The sequence below is a fragment of the Psittacula echo genome (assembly GCF_963264785.1).
Source record: "Psittacula echo genome assembly, chromosome: 4".
Taxonomy (NCBI): Eukaryota; Metazoa; Chordata; class Aves; order Psittaciformes; family Psittacidae; genus Psittacula; species Psittacula echo.
In genome coordinates, this window is record NC_137738.1 from 46020619 (window position 1) to 46039430 (window position 18812).

General features: G+C 42.4%; 1 protein-coding gene across 1 annotated transcript in view; it reads left to right on the forward strand.

Moving 5' to 3' along the window:
* Nucleotides 1–943: 943 nt before the first annotated feature.
* The window catches only part of TXLNB (taxilin beta), a gene marked incomplete at its 5' end in the record, with an annotated part of 39173 nt that continues 21304 nt past the window's right edge, over nucleotides 944–18812 (forward strand). Inside the window, 8 exon segments of the mRNA XM_080615429.1 lie at nucleotides 944–964; nucleotides 966–992; nucleotides 994–1053; nucleotides 1055–1099; nucleotides 1103–1187; nucleotides 5898–6314; nucleotides 8277–8368; nucleotides 12133–12303. Coding sequence (XP_080471555.1) covers nucleotides 944–964; nucleotides 966–992; nucleotides 994–1053; nucleotides 1055–1099; nucleotides 1103–1187; nucleotides 5898–6314; nucleotides 8277–8368; nucleotides 12133–12303 — 918 coding nt within the window.

Below are 18812 nucleotides of genomic sequence, written 5' to 3' on the forward strand. Positions count from 1 at the left end.
GAGATGCTGGTTGCTGGATGGACAGCATGCAGCTGAGCTCCCTAGGGAATGTTCTGCTTGTTTGTACAAACAACTTTGGGCCAATGTGAGTTGGCACAGTAACATGCAGAAAGTAGTTCAGACAGGTTTACCTTTGTAGCAATGAGAACATTTTTTTGAGAGCTACTGGGATCAGAGGGACAGCTACACCAGCCATTCCTGTTAGCATTGATGCCCCAATGGGAGAGGCTGGTCAATTCACCAGAAGGTCACCATTGTGGCTGGGGCTGAAGCACTTGTCCCACAAAGAGAAGCTAGAGAAGTGGGACGTTCAGCCTGGAGAAGAGATAGCTTTAGAGGCCCCAGAACTGCAGCCCTATCAAGAAGACAGAAACAGGCTCTTCATAGGGGTGTAAGGTGGGAGGGCAAGAGGCAATGGGCTGAAACAAGAGAAGTTCAGGCTAGGTATAAGGAGAAACTTTTTCAATATGAGGACAGGCAGGCAGGAGAACAGGCTTCCCAGGGAGGTCACGCAGTCTCCATTCTTGGAGAACTTTAAGATCAATGTAAAGCCCTGAGAGACCTGAGAGGTCATAGCTAAGCCTCCTTCAAGCAAGAGGTTGAATTAAAGACCTCCTGTGATCCCATCCAGCCAGTGATTCTATGATTAAAAATCAGCCTGGTTTCTAACAAATCCTACACAAATCCCAGGTTCACATCATGGAAAGCCATCCCAATCTTTCTGGTACAGACAGGAAAATTAGACCAAATTTGACCAATCCATAGTCAATACAGACAAATTTCACACAGCACAATGCATCAAGACATTGAAGGATTAACACTTAATTTTGAAGAGTAGCAGCTGTGTACAAATCCTTCCTTTATTTTCTCTTTCTGAGGGCCCTAGTCTTGAATCTCTCGTGTTATCTCTGTTGGAGCAGGGAACAGCCAACATAGCTGGCTTATGCTGCCAGATAGCAGGCAGCCTCCCAGCTCGCCTATCAGAACCAGTCCCCTGCAAAGCACGCATTCAGTCTCTGCAGTGTTTGCTCCTGCTGTGTCATTCTGTCCTTCCCCTCCTCTCTTGGTCTTCCCGTCCCTCTTCCCTCGGTGGCAGAATTAAAGTACCAGTGTCCTGTTGCTGCTGTGTCCTTGTCTGAGCTTTCTGCTTGACTTTTTTTCTCTGTTCAGCTCTCCTCTTTTCTCTGGTAAGTCTGATGAACAGCTTTCTTGCTGTCACTGTTTGGTGGCATGGTGCAAGGGCTTTAATCTAAGTAAAGTACTTACTTTTGGGACTGTCAGCTCACATTTTCTAGGGATAGCCTTAAAAGCCCAGGTACCGTGTGATGTGTGAGATAAACAGGCAAGTATCTCAGGCTGTTGGTGAAAGTAAGAAATGCTTCTCTGAAGAGAAGCTGACTTTGGTAGAGCTTGCCTTTAAGTGAGACTGGGGCCATAGCTGACTTGTCACAAGAGTAAGTGATCAAGGCTCAGGTACGGCATGAGAGCTGAAGCAGGGGACTTTAGAAAGTCTTTGAGTCTGGTTCTTTCCATGCCTTTAGAAAAACCTGCTATTAAGCCTCCAGATTTTTGTTCAGTAGAAAACTGTGCATAAATCATAAAGGTTTTCAAATGTAGCACGCAGTTGATAAAGCTGATTTATCTCTGCTTTCTGAAGTAATACATAGGACAGTGCCTAGCCTATAATAAGGTACTTGCGTTTTTCTGGAGGGTTGTTGGAGCTACAGTAGTGTGGGCCATTCCAGAGCTTAATGTTTGCCGCTTTGAGGCGTTACTGTAGTAAAGTCTGGTGTTATGTAGAGGTAAAACCTCAGATTTTATCAGCATGTGCTGGCTGGTGCAAGTATATGGAATGCTTCATTTTAGAGAACTCTGTGTGTGTGTACAAGAATTTTGAGCGTAAAGTGCTAAATACCAACACCCATTTTAGAAGCGCTTAAAATAACTCCTGGCTGCAGAGCAGGTGCCATGTGTCCTTCTGCTGGATACATGGGAGGCAAGAGCTAAATATAGTCCAGTCTGTAAACCCCCTAGAACTTCAAGCTGCAAGAAGGGAAGTAGGAAGCAAATCCCAGAAAAGAAAGAAGGGGAATCACTCTGTTTAAAAGAAGATAAACAAAACTCTGCAACAGCACGCAGGACAATCTGCAAGAGAAGCTAAAGACATGTGTTCTGTGCTTTGTCCATGCCAGGACAGTGACTCGCAGCAGCGTCGGCTCCGGTCGTGTGAGGGGTGGGCTGACACAGCCCAGCACAGGCATGGTTTTCCCAGCAGCAGAGGAATGGCTGCTGCAGCGCTGCTAAATCAGGCACTGGCTCTTGCTGACTGACCTTTTACTTTGGAAGTACTGGCTGATTTCAAAGCAGAGTGAGGGCAAATTGTGCCCTAATGTGAAATGTTAAGGGATACAGTCAGAGACAAATTAACTCTGCACATTACCAGGCTGAGCTTAGCAGCACACGTCTTTCTGTTGCCTTTGAGTGCAGCTGTGGCTACGCTGTGTGCTCAGTCCAGGTTTGTGCCACTGTGGCCAAACACAGACTGCTGCTGCTGCGAGTAACAGTCTCACTGAGGGATGGCAGGCATGGCCATGAGACCTCCTACAGAAAGGCATCAGCCTGGGCCCAGTGTCACCTTCCACTTGAGACTGGAGGTCACTTGTGCCCCAAGGAGCTCCATTGCCCTCCTGGGTTACCCAAGAGGAAGGAGGAGGATGGAGAAGAGCCTCTCCCACAGTGGGGAGGCAGTAGCACCCTCTGACTCTCGGGCGTGTTTCCACTGGAGGAGAGGAGGGGCATAGTGACTATCTGCAGGCAGCAGCCGCAAGCGTCTGGGATCAAGTTTCAATCCAAGAAACTAGGGCCGTGAAAGAGACTGATCTTAGGCTATGGAACAGCTCCAGGATTTGGGACTGCGGGAGGAAAACAGCAAACAAGATGCAATGCTCAGACTTGGTCAAATAACTGGGCAGTCCCCACAACCCTTGACATAAAACAGGATAAGGCTGTGCTGTAAATTCAGGTGCCTGTAGACAACTGTAAGGGTAGTACAAGTCACAAAATTCAGGAGGTAGATAGTCTAAAATTGGGAAGGTCTAAAATTCCTTGAGGAACCAAGGAATTCCTCTTCTGGGCTCAGTCACCTAATTTTTAGGCAGTACTGTGTCTAAGATAGCATATAATGTAAACACTTTGTGTGTTGCTGAGATTGGCACCAAAAGTCTTTTATAGCCTGATAAGGAAGAATTCCTGATGTACATCAAGGTTAAACAGGCTGGAGGACGAAGACGACTGGGGCCAATAGCAGTAAAGTCTCCCAGCATTAAAGGCTGTAAGTGGGCTGCTTTCAGCAGATGAGAGCTGCCCTGTCTCCCTAAATGGAAACTCCGTGAGGCATGGAAGCTATTATGCAAAAAAAGGTACAGAAGTCTTAACAGGCATCATGTTGGTGATTGAAAGTAGTTATCAGTCATCTGCTTTAGCCTGGAGAAGAATGGAACAAAACATTAAATACTAATTTTAATGCGTGTAAATACAGTCCCCGCTATGACCCTGCAGGTTGGCACCCTTGCGTTAAAGGTTCATTGCTGGGTATTTCTGTGGTTCCTGCCCACTCACCATTCCATGTTGGTGGCCTGAACCTCAGCAAATGTGAATTGCCATAGTTTCAGAGACTGATTATAACTAATCCCTTTCTAGCCAGGAATGTATGTTAGGAAAGGTTTCCTGCAATGCCTACTTTTAAACATCTTGTGTCCTTGATTCTAAACATCCAGTTTCTCCTTCATTCACCCATGGTTTTCCCTTATTACTGAGAAACACTGTGCATAAATCATTTGCTGTTGCTGATTTAAAGCCTACTGTGTTTGCAGGCACGCTTCGTGATTCATGTAGGAGGAAACCATTAGCTGGACGGTGCTACTTCATAAGCAATGCAGTTGGCAGTTGGGAGGCAGCCAAGGGAGAGAGCCGAGGTGCAGTGAGAACCTCATCAACTTGTGCCTTCTCACAAAAGGGGGGAGATAGCTGGAAGAGAAATTAATATTTGGAAGTGGAGCATTTAGTGATCCTGTTCTCCTTCTGTGAAGAATGTATGACAAAAATAGCTAGTTTAAATTGAGGATATACTTTGTAAGACTCTTGTTCTGTTTAGACAAGAGCTGGTGATCCTGAGTTTTTTAGCTGATTGATTGCCAGTTAGCTCTAATTACCGAATACAATTGTAAACACTAGTCTGAACATGTCAGAGATAATCATATATTTTGTGGAGCTTCTAGTTTATCATTTACAATAATCTTACTGACCTTGAATTGTTTTGCAGTCAATTAACTTCAGTTAAAACAAGATCACAAACTAGTCTAACATTCGTGCTATCTAGAATTATTTACCTAAATTGCACATGTAGGGTCTAATTTTTCAACGTAAATTAAACTCAATGACATCAAATCAGGTGGATGTAATTTCACAATCACTTTGCAGTGATAAAATGACCATGCCGCAAGCAGGAAGGAAAGAATGGGATGAGTCTGTCTGGCAAGGTCTGTGAGACCAGGTCCAGATGCCTTCCCAAGCATTCCTGCTGGCAAGTTGTACCTTTGGAAGAACTGCAGGGGTATGAATTTGTAGCTAACAATTTTCAAGCACATCTTGACCCCCACTCAAAGCCTTCAGTTATTTGCTTGAGACATAATAACCACAATATTTGACTGTCTTGCCTGTATGCCCAGTCAAATAGCTAAACAATCACATCTCTAAAAACGTTGCCTTAGTGATGGCCATCACTACACTTCCGAATATCACTTTGAGTGAATAGAGTTTAATAACAATCACTGAGTCATGTATAGCAGTAAATTACATCTCTCTTATCATAGACTGCCTTTGGACAAGTCAGTTTATGATTTTGAAAGCTGTAGAAATTTACACACCATCCACAAACAGTCAGAGATGCTGTTTCTGCTGGCCTGCACCTTGCAGGAGCTGGGAGCAGGTGCCTGAGACACTCTCACTGACACCCTCATCACCATATCCTAGGTAAGCTGGAGCAGCCTCCAGAGGAACACAGACAGAATGGGGACTCTGTATTCACTTGTCTGAGTGCAGCTGCTCAAAGACACGAGAAAACAGAAGCTTCCCTTTGCGAACTGGGAACAAATAAGCTGAAATTCACCCCAGAAAATACCAGACTATCAAAACCATGTTACGCTTGGTCAGTTTTACCTTGCTGTGATTTATTCTGTATTTTGTACTTTGTCAAACAAGCTGTCAACAGCACGCATCAAGTACAAAAGAAGAGGGTGTTATAGCTGCTTATCTTGTTCTTTGCCATTATTGTGACAGTACCAAGCCAGGCCTCTTGCAAATCAAGCGCCACACTGGGCTCTCCAAGACCACAGAACAATTTTCAGGGCACAGGTTTCATTAAAATATTCCTCTTTTGTACTTCCTGATTTAAGATGTGCCAACGGGAGAGAAATGGGAATTGAAATTGATATAGCTGTGAAGCAAAGCTGCCCATATTGGTAGCCAGTGTTGCAGGTAAACAGATCAAGAAAAGTAAACATGTGGCAAACAGTATGTTTGGGGAGGGAAATGGTACAAATGACTTGGGTGTTATTTTGTGTGTTATCACTGGCAATGGGAATAAGAGGTTTTGATTTTTAAGTATTAGATTTGGGCAGGCTTTTCCTCTTGGAACGTATGTAATTTGCTTTTCTCCCTGCAGGCAAATCACCTCGGTTGTTTATTTAAGTGTGACATATTTATCAAGCCAGAGCCAACAGATGAGCTGCCATCCCAAATTCCACACAAAATCACTCAGGTGCTGGCCAGCCTCTGGGAACAGCTAGATGACTAATTCTGTGTGTTTTTAAACTAATCCTCCATTTGTTTGCTGTCAGGTGCAGCACCAACTATGGAGAATGACCAGCCTCCCACCTCAACTGGGCAGGACATCCAGGGGCAGAGCGGGGATAAACCTGCCCCTGGCTCTCAGCCCCCTGCTGCAGCACCCATGGAGCAGCCGAACGCCTGCCCTGAAGCAGCTGTGTGTGATATCTCGGAGGAGCTGAGCCGGCAGCTGGAGGACATTATTAAAACTTATGGGTCTGCTGTGAGCCTAATGGAGAAGGAAAGTGCCACTGCTGGAACTGACAGGCCCGAGAAGGGAGAGCAAGGCAGCATGGAGGATGCGGAGTATGAAGATGTAAATGAGGAGAGTGAGAAAGAAAAGCTGGCTCCTGGGGATGCTTCCAGAGCAAAGGAAGCCAGCGGTAGCAAGGAGCAAAAGCTGGAGAAGAAGATCCTGAAAGGACTAGGCAAGTACTTGCATACTTACACAGACCTTCTGTGAACAAAAGTAAAAACTCCCGTGTTCTTGATTTTCCCTGTGTTAAGCCACTGCCATGGATGATACGGACCTCTAGTTACCACTGAAAATTACAGCTGTTCTTACAGCCTTTCTCTAGCTGATAATTATCTTCAGCAGCTACCCAACAGATACACGTAGGCTGTGTCAGATACTAGTCCTTTTAAAAAGGCAAAATCTTTGGATTATCTCACATAATTCTGATGTACTATTGGGCTGCCCAAACTAGTTAGCCAAAGCTATTTGTCTGATGACACACTGTGCAAGGCTGCTTCTTAGACAAAGGAAAACCTGGCCTCTTGTTTGTGCCTCAGTAAATTTGTTTCTTCCCCTGCTTCCTCAGGTATTATTTATCACCAGTTATAATGGTGCTAATGGTGCTACTATGTGGCGTGGAAACCTGCAGAGCAAATTCACTGTTATGCCCGAGTTGCCTTTCATCTAGCAGACCTCCAGACTCATCGCAGGCTATATGAAATAAGCCAATAAGTTTATCTTCTTTAAGCACAGTGCTTAGAGAGCAGCTTGGCCATGGCAGGGCTCTGTTAGCTGAGGTAGAAAGAAGTCTCAGCAGGTTTTTGTAAAGTATGTTCTTTCCACCGGGCAGCCGCTAGAGAGCAATGTCTCTACATCCAATCTTGCAAACGCAATTCATCTCCTTTTCTACATTTAACTCAGGACGATCCTCAAGCCTCTCATTTACGTGACAACCCGAACCCAACAGCAGACTAATCCAATGGAAAAATCACTCCAGGACGTTCTTACAGACAAGGGACTAAGCATAGGACAGAGCACGGATTTTTTTCACCCAAATTCCTTGAATATCCGGGAAAAGAAAGCTAATCAGCTTCTATTGTTTTGGGTTTGGTGCAGTTATTAGTACCTTTCTATGATCAGCAAAAACACTACCAAAGCACAGTTTTCCAGCTGCAGTTGCAACAGTTTTCACTCCAGGGTTTTATTTAAGCTCTTTTCAACTTCTTTATACTGGTGTGGTAGTGAGAACTTAGTGTGAAACAGTGGATTTTCTCCACAGGCAGTATTCCTGAACTGCACTAGACTTGGAGCAGAAAAAGTCCAACCTAAGACCGCAAACAAATTTGCTCTCTCAGCTTCAGGAAAGAGGAGCATATAGGAAAGCACTTTCAAGCCCCTGTCATCACAGCCATCCTGATCTCCACAGACATCAGGGAGATTTTGTATCTGATGAACAACTAGTGTTCAAGCTTCAGCTCATATGCAGGGCTGGAATGAATACCAAGAGGTATTTAGAAGAGAAGCAATACATAAATGGCGATATAGTGATTTAGGTATGCATGCCCAGATAGTTATTAGACTGTCTCTGGTACCTGTACTCTCTTCATCAAGTCAGGGAACTGATTTACACCCCTATCATGTAGCCCACACCTGGCTGGCAGTAACTGCTTCTCTGAATGTTTCCATCAACACCATAGTCTTCGTACGTAACTTAATCTTCCTCATATCTTGTACGGGTTGAGCAGCACGGGAGCTGAGTTCACCAACTTTGATCAGGTTTTGCCTGCAAATAGATCTGGTTTCAGAGTTTCCATCCTATTTCAGTCAAATGTGCCATATATGTGACCAAGTAATGTCGCAAAAATATTAAATGAAAATCAGATTATACAGGACAAAAGCATTTCACAGCCAGTTCTTTTGCTAGAAGACAGCACATTACTGAGGTCTGAAATGGAGGAAAATTCAAGCATGTTTGTTCTTATGAGGAGAAGAAAAATCCAGAAATTCGTTGCAAAAATTATTCCTTCCTTCCAAAATACCTAATTTCTCATGGAGTTTTTACAGATCCATGCATCAAACAACCGATTTCATAACAATACATGAGCTACAAACTACCTCTACTATCACATCTCTGCTGCTTTTTTTTATTTTTAAGGGAAGGAAGCCACCTTACTGATGCAGAGCTTGAACAAGCTGAATACTCCAGAGGAGAAGCTGGACCTGTTATTTAAGAAGTATGCTGAGCTGGTTAGTACAGCACTGGTTCTTTTCTGTGCAAGCTGTCTATACAGGAAGGTGTAAAAAGCATATGCTATGTAGCATGGTCAAACCTCTTGTAGCGATAGCATCTGTGCTGGTAATTATATCCCAAAGTAATTGTCAGGGTCAAATAATCAATTATAGGTGAGAAGGAGAAAAAAAGTAAAATGTGACGAAAACAAGCTGGACTTTGGGTTAAAAAACTGATGAGGCAGAATATTTGTACTTAAAGGCAATTTTGCCAAACCAACTCACACTGCAGACTAGTGTCTCAGCTCCTGCCTTCCTCTTCTGCAAGGAGTTTTATATATCTTTGCATGCGAGCATTGCTTTAAACTGTGTATCAGTGATTTAACCAAAATGAAAATAAATCAGGGCTTAGTATAAAATGTTAGGAAGCAGAAAATCAGAAAACAGAGAACTGAGGCTGATCATGACAGAAACTACAACAGTGAGATGAAGAGTCAAAGCCCCTGCCACCATGTCACCTCTGTAAGACTGCCACTTCCCTGACTCTATTATTTCCGTACTTAAGGTGGTTAATTTTCAGATCAAGTGTTTTCTTCTAGTTAAAGGGCTGTATGGCCTTAAGTTGTGGAAATCTTACAAATGAGAAGGCTGCAGCATTTTACAGTTTGTGGACTGCTGAAAAATGTGCTAAGCAGAGCATTGATTTTGTAATTGGTTTTATGCACAGATGTGCCCATGTCTCATCATAATGTGAAATTCAGCTTTCCCTTTCTTCATGTAAAATCCTCTAATTTCATACTATGGTCTCAGGCTGTTTATGGTTTAGCTCATGCTTAAAGGGACTTCATGCTCGCAGATTAACTGAAATGAGTCTTCTTCCTCTATAATGTACTCTCCGCTGCATTCAAATATCACTGAAGCACTGTATAAAACAGGGGCCATATTGCCCTGTGGGAGAAAGGTGCTAAAAGAAAATACTGAGTATTCATTTTTGACATCCTGGGCAATGTGACTAAATTAAACCACTTGATAAATACAACTAAAAGCTTGTTGGATAAAGCCTTAAACTGCTTACTTAGCATGGCTGAAGGGTGTAGTGTGATTAACAACTTGTCAGCAGTAAGCTGTAGTAGTTACCACTCTTTGCTCCCTCTTATCCATGCCCATCACATGCTTCAGGTCACTTTTTGCTTTTGCTGTGTTGTTTTCCAGCTGGATCAGCTCCCTGGCTGGGTGAACCTTGTGGTGACACAAACACTTATTGCAGCACAGCTCAGGGGAAGGTGCAGCCGTGTGCCAGGCTGAGCTGGGTGCTGGCAATGGCTTCAGCCCTGTTAGTACTGTTGCTGCTAGCTGTGGTTTAAGATTCTTTGCTCGGGCACCCTATGCAGCACCAGCACTGCCCCACAGACTATATACTATTTAACTGTTAATACAAGCCCTGGCACAGTCTATAGCAAGGGCTACCCCAAAAGATGGAAGGCATCAGGGAAGGCAGGGCTAGTGTGAAGGAAGCCATGCCTGCAGGGACAGGAAAGCAAGTCAGTGTAGCCCTTTGGGTACCAGCTGTGCCACGCTTCTTGCCTTCAGAGAACATATTATTCACTAGTACTGGTGTAGGCAGAATGGTTGGGGCTAGTAAAGCAGGCTGTGGTTTACTTCAGGTTTTTTCTACAAACAGCTGTTGCAGAATTGCTTGTAACCAGCTTGTTTTCAGTGGTCCTGAGGGTCTCGCAAGTGCTGGGTGCAAGAACTATGCCCTAATAAATAAACGTGTTACCATTGTCTTCAGTGGGGTCGAGATGAAACTTTTTGTTCTAAGTGGAGAGTTCATCTCTCTAGGTCAGCCTTCCAAAATTAGAATTCCTTCTATTTGTAGCTAGGTTTAGCCAATATTAATTATTCTTGAAAATTTATCATTGGTGGCCCTTTTGTCATTCCTGTTTACCAGTGAATTCCCTTCTTCAGTGCAAAAGTAAGGCTGTGTCTGAGACATTCCTGAGAACTTTGGAATACAAGCTTTTAGCACAAGTCGTTTCTATGGGGAAAAAAACAAAAAAGCAAAAAATGCTTGGAAGACTTCTCATATCACAATTAAGACCTACTTTATTCTAAGCCCCCTATCTCACACAGCTTGATGAATCATCTCAAATTTGGATAAATCATTATCCACTCAGCACAGGCTGCGCATGCAAAATGTGAAACAGAAAGAAACTTTTTTGTGTGTTTTTAAAAGGGAGAGGGCCAAAATCAAGCTTATAAAGGAAAACAAATGTCAGCCTTCATTACAGAGAAGATATTTTTTCCTTACAATACTAGAAATATTATTTCAGCTAGTGCAGCTTGATTGGATGCAAAAGCCCCTATTCTGATCTATGGGGGTAAAAACACACACTTACACATGCTGAAAGTTGGGCATAAACTGTAAATATACTCCAAGCTGGTGATTGCATTGTTTCGTGGCATGCCTAGCTGTGATTTGATTGATAATACACACAGCTCTGTACTGTAAGCATATATTACAGAACATCTGCAGAAAACAAAGCCTCAGGCAGAGAAAGTGTAATATATGATGGCTGTTGACCTTCTTGTTTGAGCTGCACATCATTCCCCTGCACTCAGACTTTCCCAGTCATACTGGGGTTAATAATACTAATGGTACCATACTACTAGATGATGTAATCTTAATAGCAACTGTTATTATTAAGGTTTGCGCACTGCAGCTCATGTGCTGATGTTTTTCCACCAAAAAAAAAACATCTGGACTTCAGAAATATATCACAACGTACTGTAATACAGCAAGGAGGGCTGCTGTGTTTTGGAAAGGGAGAAAATCTTTGAAAGCTTCAGAGGTGAAATGCTTATTTGATGTGACTGTTGCAGTGTTAATCTGCAATGCAGGGAATTTTTCCAAAACAGGCAGTAATAGGCACATGCTAGAAGAAATGACCGGTCTGTATGGGAACTGGTGTTAGCAATTCTGTTGCTGCCCCTCATTTCCCTTCCAAATACACCCTCCTCCCTGATAACTGTCTAGGGAATGCAGGAGCCATGCACCCACAGGAACAGCAGGTTCCCAAGTGAATGTCAGGGATTGTCCATATTTTCTTCAGTAATTATATGGAGCCAAAGAGCCCAAAAGAGATTTGATTCACTGTAACCCACCCCCATTGTTGATGGCACCTCCAGAAACACAAGTGATGGGCGCTCCCATGTGCTCCTGTGAGGAAGAGGAGCCTGGCAAGAGGAGGTGCCCACTCATCATTTTGAGGAACACGTCCCTCCAGAGCATTCTTCTCCATCAGCAACAAAGACCCCACACAAACAGCATCCCTGGTTTCCAGCACCTCTTTGCTGAAAGCTGTTTCTTTTTCAGGAAGCTGCAAAAACAGAATGAGCAACTCCTGCACTGTCTCATGGTCTGGAGAAATCTCACCGTGTAATGCACTACCGGCTGCTCCAGTTCCTAACGTTGACACAGAGATAAAAACCTCACAGGTGTCCTTCAAAGAAGTTCAAACCGAGGAAGGAAAGGCTGAAATGGTGTGACAAGAGTGTTAAAAATTGTTCACCCACCCACACTACAGCACACTTGGGACTGTTGCAGTAGCGGGCTTGCAACTCCCTTCAGGTCACTCTCTCCTCTCCCATTAGTGCTGATAAAAACAGAACATTTCCTAAGTGGTTAAGAAAGTGTAAAGACTTTCCCAAAACCAAAAGAACTAGATTTCTTTTCTCTCCTGTCTCTCTCTATTTCATTTTAATCCTTGTTCCTTGCCCAGCTCGAAGAACATCGTGCTGAGCAGAAAAAGCTCAAGTACCTGCAGAAAAGGCAAGCCCAGATCACCAAGGAGAAGGACCAGCTACAGAGTGAGCACAGCCGAGCCATCCTCGCCCGCAGCAAGCTTGAGAGCCTGTGCCGGGAGCTCCAGAGGCACAACAAAAACCTCAAGGTGAGTGGTGGCCTTATCAAGGTACCCAGCAGTGGGGAAAAAGATGATGCTGATGCCTTCCATCTTGCTCTAGTACCAAAACAAAGAGACATTTGCATCTGCACGTGCAATATATAATTATACATATGCTGTAGATTTGAGGCCCTTTTATGCCAAGACCCTTTATTTCTTGCTTGGAAATAGCCAAGCATTTTTGGGCATTGAGTTTGCTCACATTAGCTGTAAGTGCCTGTTGCATTATCAGGGAGCCCAGCACAGAGAAAACCAGTGGTGCTAACAGACCAGGCCATGGGACTGCAGGTGTGAATGCATGTGCATAGGCAGAATAACAGCTTTGCTCCAGGGGACTTACTGAAGGCTGGGCTATGTTTTCATGTAATTTGAGCAGTTGGGCATTTTCAAGTGATGTGTGAGGGTCAGTCAATCAGGACATTTGCCTCAAGACATCAAACCTCAGGACAGGAAGAATGCCAGCACTGTTTGTAGGAGTTGTTTGGATTACAAGAATCAGTTCAAAAAGGAAATTTTCAGGAGTGTCAAAAGGCTGGGATCCATATGCCATGTCTTGCCTATTGCTTGGTGCATCACACCATTTAAATGTGAAATTTATAACATGATTATACTTCTTGAAAAACTTTAGGTTCAAGAAATATGTTGTGATCCTCCTTTTTTTCCTGAGTACATGTCAGTGATGGTGGTGGTATTATTATACAAAAATCCTCTGCTTTGATCTATTCAAAATCCTTCCTTATGGGGATATAGTTTTGTATAAAATTACACATATGAATTGTCAGCAGCAAGAATTTCACCTGATATAACCTCTATTAAGCGGAATGGATTTTCATTCATTTCCACCAGCTCAGGAGCAGGCCTTCAGGGTCTAGCTCTGACTTCCATTGTACATTGGTAAGAATATAGCTGGGAGGGGGAACAGCCACATATACACTCCAACTGTGCACCAGTAGAAGGACAAAAGCAGTTTAAGAGACAATTAGGAAAACTAGAAGCAGATCTCTGTGTGCTCAGTTATAGTAGCACAAAACTGGTACTGCCAATTAAGTTTGTGTCTGTCATTGTACCAGACCTGAGCCATACGCCTTGATATTGATCCACACTGATTTACCAGACTTCCTTTGGGCAAAATCTTTCGATGGAGATGCAAGCTAATTTTTAAGTCATTTAAGAGTACAGTGTACAGTGCTTTGTGTAGACTTAACTGAGATTTCTAAACAAACCATATCAGTGTAACAAATCAGTGGAAACTGGATTATAGAGAAACAAATTTATATTATTTATATTATATTTGGAAATTTTTTTGGAACAGGACTTGCTGAATTCCTCACGGTATTGCCCAGATACCACAGGCTTATTAATCTCACTACAGGAGTGCATGATTTTCCTCTCTCTTTGCCTATGAATATTTCACTACACATTTCATCTTTACATTTAGAGAAGTCTCTTTCCAGCATCTTTTCATTTGTTGGGCTGTTTTACTTTGGGACTATGTCTCCTAAAGAAACCTATCAATTTCAGACTCAGTTCTGGGTTTTATCCTGTACCTCTACCAGGTGAGCCAGGGAAGGTACCAGAGCTGATCAGGTAGCAGGAAGAATTGTTCAAATTTTTGCCACTTCTTTCTAAGAACTTGGAGACTTTCAAAGAAACCCAGAATATTAGCAATCCTCTGGTTCCTATGTTTTCAGTGTAAAAAACTCCACAGTTAAATAAGACAGTAAGACAAAATACACTTGCAGAATGAATGAGAATTAAATTAATAAACAAAGGCATTCAATATCTTTGTTTGGTTTTGTCTCTAAGAATTTTAACATAATTCTTGGAATATTTGCCTTTAAGATTTAGCTCCTGGAGATCTGTGCATCTCCAGAATCTCATCTTCTGTTTATTTAAATGAGTACCATTTTCTTCCACTTATGACTGTACTGAGAGGGCCCAAAACAGCTGAGTCCATTAAATATTATTTTTAAAATCTCCTGCTTAAGTAACTTTTATTTTGGTTTTGGCAGGACTGAAAGCCAATTCAGAATTTTTTTAACGCTTGGGATTAACACTTCTGATTATGCTCCAAAGTGTAAGAGATTGTATCATTTCTATAGCAAAGGAGAATCTGGCCTGTCCAGATCACAAACCTCCTCTGACTTACCATGTGGTACATTATATGCACATCACGTCATGTGAATGTCATCTTCATTCATCTGGTGTGTGGAATTCCCATTAACTGGAGATCAGTGCAGCCAAGTGGTGATGGATATGCAGTGTGGAGCTGCGCCGAAAATCCACACGACAGATCAGAGAAGAAAAATTTCTAGTTAGTACTGGATACTGGCCTCAAAATCTGACTTACTTACAGCCCAGCTATCCAGATTATTTCCTTGCAGCTACACTTCACAGCAGAAAACAGATGTTTAATTCTCCCTCCAAGAAAAGCAGAATAAATATTCGTGAAATAGCAGAATGTGTACCCACTGCAATAGAGAGTAGCTCTGGTAAGACCAACAGCAACTCCTTTTTCTGCATGGTAATCATGTTCTGTCGATTAATTGACAGTTTGGTGGCTACTTAGCATCTTGTAGTGACATGAACATCTCAGGTCCCTTGTCCTTCCTTCTATCAGGCATTAAGCAATGACTTTCATACAAATGTCACGAAAGTCAACAGCTTTGATTATAGGCTCAGCTCCAAACTGGCTCAGACCATGATGCCTGGGAACAAAGAGAATGATTAATTGAAAATGAAGGGTCTGCACTCATCTCAACTGATATGGCTTCAGCAGACCAACAGTCTTCTTGAGTTGCCCCAAGGAGGCATGAGGACCAGAGACAATCCTGCCCTTCTGTTTGCAAATTATCACACGTTCCACTGATAAATCCCAAACTGTGGAATATCCTTGTCTTAATTTTGCAAGGTTTTATTCAATGCAAGGTTTTATGTTTTTAGCAGTAGAACACAAGATTGATAGCAGTACTGCAGTAGGACACAAGAATCTTTGATACATCTTTGATAGGGTAGACATGGATCACAAAGACTAAGAAAGGGCAGAGGAAAGGCAATAATGGTTTATGGTCAGGCTTCAGTCTTCCGCAAAGACAAATTTAAAAGAATTTTCAATTACTTCTTTTTCTCACTAAAAACTGAACACTTACTTTCAAACTATTCAAAGAATAAGCACAGACTGAAGCAGCTGGCAAGGCCGATCATGGTTTGAAAGTTATGAATTTACCACAATGATGCTGAGAAGTCACTACCCCAGACACCCTCTTGCTCCCTACAACCAAGCAAGCCAGGAGCTCTGGACTCTGCACAGTTATTTCAGCTTCTACAGCAGTAGCACAAAACAGAAGACAGTCTTCAAGCCTCCAATGTGGGGGAAACTTAAGGATCTTACTTTACATGAAAGTAAATGGGAAATGGGAAATAAATTGAAATGGGAAGGACTAAGGAACCTGTTGGGAAAAGGTGCATTTTCTCAGTTTACAGAGACAAGTATAAGCAGAGATGGGGCTGCAGCTTTGTGATAATAAAACTTGGGTGCTGCCAATGATTTGGGGTTTGCCAGACTGTGCCTGTCCAGGTGAGGTAGGTAAAGGGGGGCTGGCACCACAGCCCCAGAGCAGAGCTGGCAGGGACGCAACGCTCTGCTTGTGGCATGTGGGCATCTGGCCCCCTCCCTGGCTCTAGTGTAGATGCAGCCTCAGGGGTAGGCTTTTACAGCTAGTAAAGGCTCAGGTTTAAAACAGACACCTCCAAAGAACTATCACTATTTCTAGGGTATTACCAGTAGAACCTAGAAACCTCTGATGTTGAAACTTAAGCATCAGACACCAGCCTACGACTAGCTGGGTATTGGCAGCATTGGCACGGCAGAGCAGTGGGGCGCAGAGGGTTTTATTCCTTTGCACAGAGAAGAGGCAATGCCTGCAGGTCCCTGCACAGTGCAGCAGCCACACAGCTGCCCTTCTCTTCAGACAGCTCCGCTCACCCTCACCCACCCTTAATCTGCCTGGGATCTCAGGGATTTCACAAATCACTGCTGTTTTATGAAGGACTCTGGGGAGCCCTCTGGGACACAGCCAGCCCCCCGGGCAATTATCCTCCTAAGGTATCTTTTTCTCTGAAGCAGAAGAGGTCAAGAGAAATAATGTGCCCTGCAAATAAATGCTTCCTGGCTCAGTGTCTTTAACCTTGAATATTTGTATTGTCTCTGCGCTCTGTGTAATTATTCTACCTCAGAAGAGAGAATGAATAGGAAATAAGATCCTCTGAGTAGCACACGCACAGAGGTCTGTTTGGTTTTTCTTTTTTTTTTTTTTTACATTTGCATGATTGCTACTCTAGAGAATGTCTCATTTCACCTTGTAACAGAAATGTTCAGTGTGACATGAGCACGATCCACTGATTTTTTGGTTTATATTCAGCTGGATTTATTACTCCAGCGAGCTATAAATCACAGCAGTGACGTGTTATAACACCATCTCATCCACTGGAACAATAAAATACTTTTGAGGAAGGATGTTTTGAAGCCATAGAAATAGAACTGCAGACATGCAAGTTCAATTTTTCACTCTGATTTCTTGAAGTGAAAGCACCTGGTCACTGTTCTCCCTGCTAAGGGCTGCACCTATCCAATTGAGAACTAAAAGTCTTGAGCAGTTTTTCAAACAGTGTATTAGAAGTAAAATGGAGCTCTAACTTGACTGAAACTATCTAGGAATTCAGGTTTAATTTGACAAAGTTTTGAACAAAAATAAAAAGGAACTGCTTGTAAACATCCCCTTAAAAAAAAAAAAAAATCAAATGTTTCATTTGGGAATGCTAAAGGAGTTGATTTAAAACACCTTCTGAGTAGCATTTTTAACTGTACTTTGGAACAGCATTTCTGTTTCAATACTGCACTAAGAAGACCTAACCTAAAAGTAATTACAAACAACACAGCTCTATTTCCGGTAAAGCAAAATGTTTCAGGCTAAATTAAAATCATTCTCACCAATGTAAAAAATAAATAAATATTGGAGAGCTTCTCTTTCACCTTGCTGCAAACTTCGTGTGTGTCCACTTTCATCACAGGGACTGAACCAGGACCCCCCCAAGTCATTTGCTCAGCTCTATCTGAAACTATTTCTTCCTCTTAAGAGTGAGAATCCTTCTGGGCTCACACTTTGTTTTACTCTGTGAGTACTCACATGTGTTCTCGTGTGAACTGCAGAGCACAGCAGGGCTTCATGGTGATTTCTTTGCACTACGGTATTATTAGCACTAATGGCTCCAATACTTTCCTCCCATCATCCAAGGTGTTCTCATCTCTGTCACTCCCTGGTGAGCTAAAGGACAAACATCCCCTACCTTGAACAGCAGCTGTCCAAGATCAGACGTGTGTGGTGCATGCTAAGTAGAATTAGGGTCATTTGATATTCATCTTACTTTAAGACTAGGTCCTAAATCTGCACCTTTTATGTCAAATTTATGATATAAATTATACCTCATTAGAGTCAGCTAAGGCTTTATTCAAGTACATTTATAGAAACTATCCATATGCAGTGTTATCAGAGATTTTTATGTAAATGACTATGATAGCTGAAACCTTGTTAGAGTATGTCATTTGCATGCTGCAGAGTGGATCCTCAGCGTGATCCTGGCATGATTTGTAACTACAGCAGATACTGTCCTAGCCATTGCACATCAGGATTACATTCCGCAGAAGGGTAGACTGCCCTGGAAGAAAATGAGTAGGGAATAAAAATAGTCCATATTTCTGGATCCAAAGCAATTAATCCGGATTCTTTCTGCATTGTCTTTTATATCCAAATCCAAAACAGAATTTCAGTAATTTAAAAAAAAAAATTCTCCAGGATTCTCCAGGAAAAATTCTGATTCTTTGCTTTGATTCTGTAAGATACAGCCCATAAGCTTTCCTTGATTCCATTACCTAATAAATCAGTACAAATGTTGGTGTCAGTAAAAATTTAGGGAAGAAAAATTGAGGAATTGGGACGAATTCTACAGAAAGTAATGGATTTCTCTTAAACATTAAGGTCCAAAAGGCTATAAATTTGAGATGAGGATTCCTAATTAAAAGGAGGCAATTTAAAGGGTGATTTTTTAATTCAATCAAAAAGAATTTTGATAAAAGAGCTTTTGACTACTTCCACTGAATATCTTCTTCCAAATCAAAAGCTGTGCTGCAGTATCATGAATCAAGACATGCATGTATGCCCCCTTTCCAGGCTTGCTTTGATCTGAAACTGCTCTACATCCATCTTTGTAAATGCAGATTATTAGTTCCCTAACTTTTTCAAGGCCAATGTGTAATTTGCTCTGTAAATTTAGAATCATGCCTAATGCTGGAGCAGATGAAAGCAAGAAAATCTTCAAAGTGGAATACAAACACGTATAATCCTTCAAAGGGAAGCGTTATGCTACTCTGAAACAGTATCTTTCTGGAACCTCTTATTATGTGTCTTACTTACACGACTGCATTCTCTCCCATTTAACAA